The sequence below is a fragment of the Chlorocebus sabaeus genome, chromosome 1, assembly GCF_047675955.1.
Source record: "Chlorocebus sabaeus isolate Y175 chromosome 1, mChlSab1.0.hap1, whole genome shotgun sequence".
NCBI lineage: Eukaryota > Metazoa > Chordata > Mammalia > Primates > Cercopithecidae > Chlorocebus > Chlorocebus sabaeus.
In genome coordinates, this window is record NC_132904.1 from 74,378,257 (window position 1) to 74,390,681 (window position 12,425).

General features: G+C 44.0%; 1 protein-coding gene across 4 annotated transcripts in view; it reads left to right on the plus strand.

Moving 5' to 3' along the window:
• The window catches only part of AAMDC (adipogenesis associated Mth938 domain containing), a 68,451-nt gene that overhangs the window by 37,722 nt on the left and 18,304 nt on the right, over positions 1 to 12,425 (plus strand). For all 4 annotated transcript variants that reach the window (XM_073019643.1, XM_073019633.1, XM_008020256.3 and 1 more), the window contains one exon: positions 11,798 to 11,893. In XM_073019643.1, coding sequence (XP_072875744.1) covers positions 11,798 to 11,893 — 96 coding nt within the window. The remainder of the gene's footprint in view (positions 1 to 11,797; positions 11,894 to 12,425) is intronic.

The window sequence follows — 12,425 nt, forward strand, 5'->3', positions numbered from 1 at the left end:
TATATACATGTGTGTGTATATGTGTGTATATGTGTGTGTATATATATATACATATATGCATACATGTACATATACATGTACATATACATATATGTGTATAGGTGCACACACATATATACATATGTGTATATATGTATGTGTATATATGTGTGTGTGCATATATGTGTGTGTGTGTGTGTGTATATATATATGGCTTTTGTTTTTGTTTTTGTTTTTTTTGAGACAGACTCTTGCTCCGTCACCCAGGCTGGAGTGCATTTGTGCAACCTCGGCTCACTGCAACCTCCGCCTCCTGCGTTTAAGCAATTCTTTTTTTTTTTTTTTTTTTTTTTTTACAGTTTTAAGATTTAATAAAGTGAAAACAGAGCTCCTATACAAAGGGAGGGGACCCAAAGAGGGTTGCCATTGCCAGCTCGAATGCCTGGGTTTATATCCTGATCATTGTCCCTCCCGCTGTGCTCTTAGGCGATAGATGATTGGCTATTTCTTTACCTCCTGTTTTTGCCTAATTAGCATTTTAGTGAGCTCTGTTTACTACCTGATTGGTTGGGTGTGAGCTAAATTGCAAGCCCTGTGTTTAAAGATGGATGCGGTCACCTTCCCAGCTAGGTTTGGGGATTCTTAGTCGGCCTAGGAAATCCAGCTAGTCCTGTCTCTCAGTACCCCCTCTCAACAGGAAAACCCAAGTGCTATTGGGGAGGTTGGCCGACAACTGCTGTAACTGCTTCCTGCTGAATTGGGGTGTAGTAGGGGTTGTGCAGTTGAGATTTCCTTGGGAGGGGTGTCTTCACTTCAATGTCATTAACATCAGAGCATGGGCTAGCAGGCCAGTCCAGGGGTCCATGGTAGGTCTTAGTCATAGACTGCATCTGGGGTGCCATTTGAAGAACCAATTGTAATTTTACAGCTTTGATTCTGGAAAAGACAAACTTAACAAGGAGGTTAAAGATATAGGGATTGAAATGTATGGCCTGCAGTGCAGGGGATTATTTCTTTGGCACACTTTACAGGCCCTGACTATCTGCTTGATAGTTTTGAAAAGGCGTGGTCCAGTAAATAATGATTTGGCCATCTGATGGGTGTTATCAATGCCTAAGTGAAAGGTTTGGTGAAGGGTTTTAAGTAATTTCCATTGGTTAGCTGCAAGCAAACGTATTTTTCCTTCTTCGGTGGCTAGCCATCCTGGGGGGAGGAAACTATGTTCTTGTGAGGTTCCCCATTCTATTTCTTCTTTTGAGTAATGGGGCTTGGTTTCCCAGAGGGGATTACCCCATACTAGGGGTCTTTCTATAAGCATTTCTGATGGAGGGTCCTGCCTTGCAGCTCTTTTGGCTTCAATATCCGCTTGGCGCTTCTCTTCTATTTCCCTTTCCTTTCCTTTCTGATGACCCTGGCAGTGTAAGATTGCCACCTCTTTAGGTTTCTGTACAGCCAATAATAATATCCTAATGGTTTCCTGATGTTTGATTGGTGTTCCCTCGGAAGTTAGGAATTCCCTTTCCCTCCATATTGCTGCATGGGCATGGAGGACTAGGTAAGCATACTTAAGAGTCTGTATATATATATTTACCCTTTTTCCTTCTCCTAATTCTAGTGCCCAAATGAGGGCTATTAGTTCTGCCAGCTGAGCACTAGTTCCTGGAGTGAGGGGTTACTTTCAAGTATTCCATTATCACTGACCACTGCATACCCGCTTTTCGAAGTCCTTTTTCTACAAAGGAACTTCCATCAGTATACAAGTTGATGTCGGGATCAATCAAGGGAACCTCTAAAAGGTCCCCTTGAGTGGCGTAGGTTTGAGCAATTACTTGATGACAGTTATGTTCTATCTTTTCTTCGTCTGGAAGAAACGTGGCGGGGTTAAGAGTTGCACAAGTGCGCAGTCACAGCACTGGCCCTTCAAGTAATAGAGCCTGATATTTAAGTAAACGGTTGTCTGACAGCCACAAGTCTCCTTTAGCAGTGAGTATGCCGTTCACATCATGAGATGTCCACACAGTAAGATATCTTCCCTGTATTATTTTAAATGCTTCAGATACTAAAACTGCTACTGCTGCCACTACCCGTAAACAATGAGGCCAACCCTTTGCCACTACATCAGTTTTCTTACTCAGGTATGCCATGGGTTGCAAGCTCATCCCTCGGACCTGTGTAAGGACTCCTAGAGCTATTCCTGTTTTTTCCGTGACATATACGAAGTCTTGCCCTGTTGGCAAGCTTAACACTGGGGCTTGGGTTAGGGCCTTCTTTAGGGCCTGGAAAGCCACTTCTGCTTCAGGTGTCCATCTTACTAAATGGGTATTGGCTTTCTGAGTTTCTTTAATTAATGTATATAATGGTCTGGCTATTTCGCCATACCTAGGAATCCATATTTGGCAGAAGCCTATTATCCAAGGAACCCTCTTAGTTGCTTTAGGGTTTTGGGATGAGGATAAGCCAGTATGGGCTGGATACGTTCCTCACTGAGGACCCTGGTGCCTTTGGATAATTTTAGCCCTAAGTATTTAGGCTGCTGTGAGCAGAGCTGAGCCTTTGGTTTGGAAACCTTGTAGCCACAGGTAGTGAGGAAATTTAAGAGCGCTTGGGTGGCTTGATGGCACAAGGTTTCTGAACAGGCAGCTAAAAGTAAATCATCCACATACCGAAGAATAAGAGTGTCCAGGTGTGAGAACTGGCTCAAGTCTTGGGCTAATGCCCAGACAAATGGATGGGGGCTATCACTGAACCCTTGGGGTAAAACAGTCCAGGTGAGTTGAGACGTTGAGTTCAAAGGATCTTCAAAGGCAAACAAGAATTGAGAGTCAGGATATATAGGGATGAAGAAAAAGGCATCCTTAAGGTCCAGGACTATAAACCACTCTGCTTCCTCTGGTATTTGGGAAAGCAGAGTGTAAGGGTTAGGTACAGCTGGGTATAGAGGGACAATGACCTCATTGATAATCCCGAGATCTTGCACTAACCTCCACTGTCCACTGGGTTTCTGTACTCCTAAAATTGGAGTATTGCAGGGGCTATTGCATGGTTTTACTAGGCCTTGGGCTTTAAGTCCTTAACAATTTTTTTGAGTCCTTGTTGGGCCTCGGGTCTAAGAGGGTACTGCCTTTGGTAGGGAAAGGAGGCAGAATCCTTTAGTTTAATTTGAACAGGACAGGCATTTTTTTGCTCATCCATAGTGTCCTTCTGTTGCCCAGACTTCAGGATTCATTCCTTCCTCAAGCAGGGGACAACAAACGGGTGTTCCTTTTCCTATGTTTAGGTGTATAATGGCCCCTGCTTTTGCTAGAATGTCTCTCCCTAACAAGGGAGTGGGGCTTTCAGGCATAATTAGAAAAGCATGTGAAAAGAGTAAAGTTCCCCAGTCACAACTTAGTGGCTGGGAGAAGTATCTAGTGACTGGCTGTCCTAGGACCCCTCAGATAGAGACAGATCTGGAGGACAGTTGTCTGGGACAGGAGAGTAAGACTGAGAAGTCCGCACCAGTGTCCAGGAGACAGTTAACCTCCTGGCCCTCAATGGTTAAGCATACCCGGGGTTCTGTGAGGGTGATGGCATGGGCTGGCACTTGCCCTGGGCACCCTCAGTCCTGCTGGATCATCTGGTTAGTGGCTTCTGACTCAGAGGACCTTCGTCCCCTGGGGCAGTGGGCCTTCCAGTGATTCCCTTGACATAAGGGGCATGGACGAGGGGGCAGCTTATTTCTATGTGGACAATCTTTTATAAAGTGTCCTTGTAGACTGCACTGGAAGCAAGCCCTATTAGGCATTCAATTTCCCTAGGCTTTCTGTGTTCCAGAGCCTCCAAAGTCTGCTGGCCTGAGGGCCATGACTAAAGCAGTGGCCTTTTTTTTTATCCCGTTTATCCAGTTCTGCCTGATCCTCCTGATCTCTATTATAAGAAACCGAGGTTGCCAAGTTCAATAGGGTTTCTAAGTTTTTTGAAGTTTTTTCTAATGTCTGCAGCTGACTGAGTGATAAACCTATCCTTTAAGATTAGTTGGCCTTCAATAGAGTCAGGTGACAGAGAGGTATGCTTTCTCAATGCCTCCCTTAGTCTCTCCAGAAAGGCAGTAGGATTTTCTTCCCTTCCCTGTGTTATAGTGGACATCATTGAATAATTCACAGGCTTCTTCCTAGTTTTCCTTAGTCCTTCTAGCACGAAAGTTAGCAAATGTCTGCAGCACCAAGCTCCATGTTCTGATTCTGTGTCCCAGTGAGGGTCTACACTGGGAACTGCCTGCTGGCCTGTGGGGAATCGTTCTCTTTCCTCTGTTGTCATCCTATCATTGACCTGACTGAGATACCAGAGATCGCCAAACTCTCAGGCTACAGTTATGGCAGCACTTCTCTCATTTGGGGTTAGTGTCTGATTTAGTAGTAACATTATATCTCTCCATGTCAGATCAAAGGATTGTCCTAACCCTTGTAAAACATCAATATGGCCATCACGGTTATCTGAGAATTTACCTAGGTCTATTTTAATTTGCTTCAAATCTGAGAGAGAAAAAGGTATGTGCACTCTGGCTGGGCCGAATTCTCCTCCTCCCACCGCTTGGAGGGGGCATAATTGGGGAATATTGGCACTCTTTGGTTCATTGTTTATCCCTTTGTCTATCTCCTTTTGGACCGTTTGGGTTGAAGGGGATTCCTTATTAGTTGGGGAAGGAGTTGGGGGGACGCCGGGTAGGGAGGTAGACTCTAAGGGCTTCCTATAGGGCATAAATCACACTTTTTACATAATTGCGAGTTGTCTCTTAATGAAAAGAAAGTTTGTACATGTGACACTTCACTCCATTTGCCTTCTTTTCTACAAAAGAGGTCTAGGTGTAAGATGGTGTTATAATTTATACTTCCTTCAGAAGGCCAGGTTTCTCCCCGTTGAAGACGATATCGTGGCCAGGCGGTACTGCAGAAAAATATAAATCATTTCTTTCTTAGTGTCTGAGAGTCAAATTGGTCCCAGTTCTCCAGAATATATCTTAGGGGCGTTTTTGCCTTATGGGGAACGTTTCCCATTGCTTTGGAGGTCCCTTCATGGTCGCCAAATGTTACCGGGGGGCCCTTGCTCCCAGAGCTCCCAAGATGGCGGTGGGCTGCTTCCAAGATGGTGGCAAGCCTTGTGTTCTCTGACCTGGGGTTCTTGGCCTCACAGATTCCAAGGAATGGAATCTTGGGCCATGCTGTGAGTGTTATAGCTCTATTAGAAGCCATGGGTCACGGAAGAGAACCGTGGAACCCAGTGACTAGTGTTCAGCTCAATTAGGACGAACCTGGGCACTTAGTCGTGCAGGAACAATGGCAAGCCTTTAGCCCGATCGGGAGCGGCAATGGGCACCTTGCTGGATCAGGAGCACAGGGGACACCCTGCTGGATCCAGAGGGATGGAAGTCAGCGGCAGGTCTGTGACGGCGGCAAACAGCAGTGGTGGACATGGAAGAGTGCAGCTGCAAGATTTAATAGAGTGAAAACAGAGCTCCCATACAAAGGGAGGGGACCCAAAGAGGGTAGTCCGTGTTTAACCAATTCTTGTGCCTCAGCCTCCTGAGTAGCTGGGATTACAGGCATGTGCCACTACGCCTGGCTAATTTTTATAATTTTAGTAGAGACAGGGTTTCGCTATGTTGGCCAGGATGGTCTTGAACTCCTGGCCTCAAGAGATCCACCCACTCTTGGCCTCCCAAAGTGCTGGGATTGTAGGCATGAGCCACCACACCTGACTGATTTTTTTATAGAGACAAACTCTCACTATGTTGCTCAGGCTGGTCTCAAACTCCTGGCCTCAAGTGACCCTCCTGCCTCAGCCCCTCAAAGCACTGAGATTACAGGTGTGAGCCCCTCTGCCTACCCCTATAACTCTTATTATTGCAGCTAATATGGTGGACTTGAATCTTACTAAGGGATTATATTTTAAAGTTGGCAATTATGGTAAAATTTGCAAATAGTTCAAATCCTTTAAGATGATCCTTTTTTTTTTTTTTTTTTTTTTATGCAACAGTTTCACTCTTGCCGCCCAGGCTGGAGGTCAGTGGCACAATCTTGGCTCACTGCAACCTCTGCCTCCCACGTTCAAGCGATTCTCCTGCCTCAGCCTCCCGAGTAGCTGGGATTACAGGTGCCTGCTACCACGCCCAGCTAATTTTGATATTTTTAGTAGATGTGGAGTTTCACCATGTTTGCCAGGCTGGTCTCGAACTCCTGACTTCAGGTGATACACCCGCCTTGGCCTCCCAAAATGTTGGGATTACAGGCATGAGCCACCGCTCCTGGCCAAGATGATCCCTTTAATGTTAGAACATAATGATTATTCTTGGGCCCATCTCTATTGAAAATACAAAAATTAGTTAGGCGTGGTGGCCCACGCCTGTAATCCCAGCTACTTGGAGGCTGAGGCAGGGAGAATCGCTTGAACCTGGGAGGCGGAGGTTGCAGTGAGCCGAGATCAAGCCACTGCACTCCAGCCTGGGCAACAGAGCGAGACTCCATCTAAACAAATAAAAAATAAAAAAAAGAACATAGTGGTTATTCTTGATTGAGAACCACCAGATTAATTAGTTGCCTTGCATTTAGGGTGTATATTATATGAAAAAATGCATACTGTAGTTCTAAACACTAGAAATACACTCAGTGAGTCAAAGGTTCATATTGGAAGCAGCAACTATGAAATTGACATAGAAGGAATAGTAGATACTTGTCTGCTATCTCATGTACAATCCAGGGCATATGTTCCTTGAATGGAATGACTGAATTGCCAGGCACAGTGGCTCACACCTGTAATCTCAACATGTTGGGAGGCCAAGATAGGAGGATTGCTTGAGCCTAGGAGTTCAAGACAAACCTGGGCAATAGAGAAAGACCGCGTCGCTACAGAAAGTTAAACAATTAGCCAGGCACGGGGGCATGCATCTGTATTCCCAGCTACTTGGGAGGCTGAGGTGGGAGGATCACTTGAGCCTGGGAGGTTGAGGCTGCAGTGAGCCCTGACGGCACCACTGCCCTCCAGCCTCAGTGACAGAGAGTGAGACCCTGTCTCAAAAACAAAAAAGAATGACTGAATTACTCTATTTCCATAGTTCTTACTCTCTCCTTCTCTGGACCATATAGCTGAATCCCCAAAAGGTAAAGGCCCCTATAATATGGCTCTCTTATATATATTTTGCAAATTAGACATAGTGTCTAATGTGGTTGAGTCCCCAATATTTATTCTACAGCTCATGATTTGCCTAACTAGTCATGGTTTAGTTTAGTAATGGATTACTTAGCGTGATTACTTAGTGTGAAGGCCAAGGTGTTGTAATAGAAGTCTCAAAATTCAGTAGCATAAAGAAGATAGAAGTGTCTTTCTCTGATAAATTATTGTGGCCAGTCCAAACTTTTGGTGGGTTGAGAGAGATGTGAATAGCACAGGCTCATTTAGGGACCTTGGTTTTTTCCTTTTTATTGCTCTACCATCTCCTAGAACATTTGAATTGTAGGAACCAGTTCTGGGCATGGCAGGGCTCTAACTTGCAAGGAAGAGGAAAGAGAAGAAAAGCTCATGCCAAACCTAGATATGAAATCGTTTCTTCTGCTCACATTCCATTGAATTTTATATTAGGGACAGCACAGTCACATGACCACACTTAACTGCAAGAAGGACAGAAAACGGAGTGTCTAGCTTATCAGCTATGTGCCCCAGAAAATAGGCAGAATAGATTTTGAAAGAAAAACTAGTCATCTGCCATTATGAGATGGGAGGGTAAGTTGGCTAGCAGACTTTTGGAAAAGATTTCCATTGTCCTAAACTAATAAAGAAACATATAATACTAGACCAAAAGTTTGTTAATATTTTGATAATTCCACTTGTAAGAAATGTTTCCTCTATAATCTTACATATCTTCTTTTGTATATTCTAAAACATTATTCTGAGAAGGGGACCATCGGCCTCAATAGATTGCCAGAGGGGCCTGTAGCACAAAAACAGGCCTCTGCCCTGGCAGAGGCAGCAAGATTATTTAAGAGCCTGTTAATTCAGACAAGCAATAATGACAGTGTGACTCAGGCAGCGTCCACAGGGGATAGATTCCAGAGATCCTTTAACCTTCACTCACAGAATCTGCTTTTATCAGCAATACAGCAAGATGATAGCATTGCTACTACCCATTTGTGCTCACTTAATTTTGGCAGAAGGAAATACTTCTTTGGAAGTGTAGTTTAGGAATGTTTTCTTTTTAAAGTTAACATGAAATAGGGAGAAACGTTCAAGACAGATAGGATGCCATCTTGTTGCTTAGCCAGCATAATGGATATTAGCTGGACATTTTTCCATAATTAATAGCTTCTCCCACAGAAAAAACAGTAAGCTTTTACCACTTTAGGTCGTGTGACAGAAAGCCTCTTAAAGTAGAGGAACAGAATCAGACACTCAATAGGAACAAGAGCCTAGTCATTTGCCCTGAGGGATTGGAAACAGCACAGGAATTGCTAGTGGCAGGTTGAGGATGCCTCAATAACAGTCTCATGCTCCAATCCCAGGCCTCTGCACAAAATTGTGAGTAATCACTGCCAATGCTTGGATCCACAGGCCTTTGCAGTTATCTTTCATTGCTTTGTACATGACACTGTGAGCCTTCAGTAAAGCAGCAGCAGCCCAATTCATCACTTGAGTTCCATTGATCCAGCCACTCCAATGGGCTGTGGCTGTCTCTAGTCTAATCTCCAGAGGATTATGGGTCTGCAGTCTCCTATGACCTTACACTTGGATTTCCAGCAGTCAGTGGCCTTGTTTCATTTTACTAGAATGTGAGCTCTGGGTGAGAGAGCGAGACTCCATCTAAAAAAAAAAAATTAAATAAATAAAACTGCACATGTAAATATGTAAGACATTATTATTACAGGATTTAATGAAAACTCATTCATCCTCCCCATACGTTTCTTTTTTTTTTTTTTTTTTGAGACAGAGTTTCGCTCTTGTCGCCCAGCTGGAATGCAGTGGCACGATCTCAGCTCACTGCAACCTCCACCTTCCGGGTTCAAGCAATTCTCCTGCCTCAGCCTCCTGAGTAGCTGGAATTACAGGCACACACCACCACATCTGGCTAATTTTTGTATTTTTAGTAGAGACAGGGTTTCACCATGTTAGCCAGGCTGGTCTTGAACTCCTGACCTCAGGTAATCCGCCCTCCTTGGCCTCCCAAAGTGCTGGGATTACAGGCGTGAGCCACTGTGCCTGGTCCCCATACCTTTCATAAATATATAAATTTTAGTCCTATCTCCATGACGCCTCATCTTCCTGAACTGGAAAACCCTTCTTTGGCCCATTTGTTATCTCTTTGAGAATTTCAACAGCTCTTTTCCTATACCATCACTACCATTAGAATGTACCCCTTCTACAACCACTGCTTCAAGGCCTATTCATGTTCATACTTCGAGACCCAGTTGAAACAGCATGTCTTCAATGACAGTTTCCCATTTGGGTTTATTCACTCTGTCTTCTGAGATCCTCAACTCCATTTCTTCTCATCCTACTATAAATATTTGCACATTTTCACTAACCTTACCTGAATGAAACTCCATGGAACATTTAGTTCATCTCAGTATTTCTATTGCTTAGAAATACTGAGACACAGCACAGAGTTAAGTTCTCAGTAAATGCTAGATGAATGAATGAAAGGATAGAGGTATATGGGTCAGGAAAGGAATGCTTTGTCTCTGAGAGCTTCAGTGCTAAAAGCATTGTCCTTGTGCAGATGCCTACCAGGCAGAGACCGGTAGGTTGGGCTGGTAGTTCCCAAACTCTAACTCCCATATCCCCTCTGCTGACATAGAGGTAGTTCAAGAAGCCACCATCCTTTAATGCTCAATTCATCTTTATTAAACACTTCACCTTAAATGTGCCTGGAAGACTGGGAAGACTTTTCAGGGTGATAGGTAGATTTTAAAGCATAAAAAGAAGTTTCCTGGAGTTAGCTGGGAAGGTTAGGAAGTTCAGAAAAAAGTAACAATATAGAGATTCTTAGGAAATTTTTCTAAAGTCAAAATTTTAGCATGCTACGCAAGTGCCTTCTTTTCCCACCTCAGCTGTCACTCTACATACAAGTTGTACTGAATTAACTGTTCTTCTAGTCTTTTTCTTTCCTCTGAGCCTTTTTTTTTGTTTTTTTTGAGACAGAGTCTCACTCTGTTGCCCAGGCTGGGGTGCAGTGGCAAGATCTCAGCTCACTGCAAGCTCCGTCTCCAGGATTCACACCATTTTCCTGTCTCAGCCTCCCAAGTAGCTGGGACTACAGGTGCCCGCTACCACGCCCGGCTAATTTTTTGTATTTTTAGTAGAGACAGGGTTTCACCATGTTCGCCAGGATGGTCTCGATCTCCTGACCTTGTGATCCGCCCACCTCGGCCTCCCAAAGTGCTGGGATTACAGGCATGAGCCACCGTGCCTAGCTGCTTTTTTTTTTGGAGATGAAGTATCAGTCTTGTTGCCTAGGCTGGAGTGCAATGGTGTGATCTCAGCTCACTGCAACCTCTGCCTCCCAGGTTCAAGTGATTCTCCTGCCTCAGCCTCCCAAGTAGCTGGGACTGCAGGCACATGCCACCACGCCCAGCTAATTTTTGTATTTTTAGTTGAGACGGGGTTTCGCCATATTGACCAGGCTGGTCTCAAACTACAGACCTCAGGTGGTCTGTCCACCTCAGCCTCCCAAAGTGTTAGGATTACAGGCATGAGCCACCATACCTGGCCACTTTTTTTTTTTTTTTTTTTTTTAAATGTACAGTCCAGAGGTTGTTTTTTTTTTTTTTTTTACACAAATTATAGCATGAATTCACAGGGAATAGGCTCCAGCAACTCAGGCTTCTTCCCATTGGTTCTTACACAGTGTGCTTCTCTGGGCAGGGCAGGCTGGTGTTTCATTTGAACCCAGGTACCTTTCTCTCTGGCTTCCTCCTTTTACTGAACATTTTCCTTCATGCATTTCAGGAAGCTATATTGGCTCTTAGAGTGCTTAATGTGCTCAATAGGCACATTAATTCTCGTGGCAAGAAAATGGCCCGTAACTTACTTGTTTACAACAATGCCAACAGCATGTTGGGTAATAGTGTAGATTCTTCCAGTTTTGCCATGGTAACATTTGTGGGACATTCCTTTTTGAACAGTATACCCATTCCCTTGATGTCTACAATATCACCTGTCTTATAGATTCACATGTACCATGTGGCCAAAGGAACAACTCCATATTTTCTAAAAGGCCTAGAGGACATATATTGGGGGCATCTCCTCTTTCCCTTTGTATTTTTCATTTTGGCAAATTACTGGAAGATGGTTGTTCCAGCCAAAAGGTCCTGAGCCTTTTTAAATGCTTTTTCCTGTACTTGGAATGCCTTCTTTCCCTGATTTCCTTGATTTATCTCTTTTTTCTTTTCTTTTCTTTTTTTTTTTTGAGACAGGGTCTCACTCTGTTGCCCAGGATGGAGTGCAGTGGTGCAGTCATGGCTCACTGCAGCCTTGACCTCCCAGGTTCAAGCAATCCTCCCAACTCAGCTCTCCTGAGTAGCTGGGACTACAGGCCTAAGTCACCATACCCAGCTAATTTTTTATTTTTTGTAGAGACAGGGTCTCCCTATATTGCCCAGGCTGGTCTTGAACTCCTAGATTCAAGGGATCCTGCCTCGTCAGCCTCCCTAAGTGCCTTAAAGAGCCTATGAGTGATGCTTGGCACAAAGTGAACCTCAGTAGACATTTCTTGAATGAATGAATCCCACAAGAATGCCTATTGCAATGAAAGATTGAGAGCAGGTAACTGTCTACTTTCTCTTTCCACATCCAGCATTCTCCTGGTGTGCAGCCTGCAGATGTGAAGGAAGTTGTTGAGAAGGGTGTACAGACTCTTGTGATTGGTCGAGGGATGAGTGAGGCCTTGAAGGTAGGTGCTGGTATGCACAGCATTTCTGAGGACAGGTGGGGATCTCTTGGACCTTTGTCTTACAGATTTGTCCTTCTTGGGAGGTCATCTTTATATATCATGTACCCTCGTTTTGCTGACCCAGGATAGCAATGGCTGCATACATTCCTCTGCCTCATCAGCGTTGGGCTCTCCAGTCTACCTAACCCTGAGACAGTGTCATTTCAACTATTTCTCAGAATCTCTCAAGTTCTACAAGGATCACTATTTGGTTCTTTACATTTTAATAATACTTTCTATCCTCATAGTATATTTTATAGTACTTCTAATTTTTCTTTTCTTGGACACATTTATGTTTTTCCCCTCTTCAGAAAAAAATGTAATTTTATTTTTCCTTTTTAAAAAATATAGATGGGGTCTCACTATTGTTGCCCAGGCTGGTCTTGAGCTCCTGAACTCAAATGATCTCCCGCCTTGGCCTCCCAAAGTGCTAGGATTACAAATGTGAGCTACCACGCCTGGCCTATTTTTAAATTTTCTTTTTTTTTTTTTG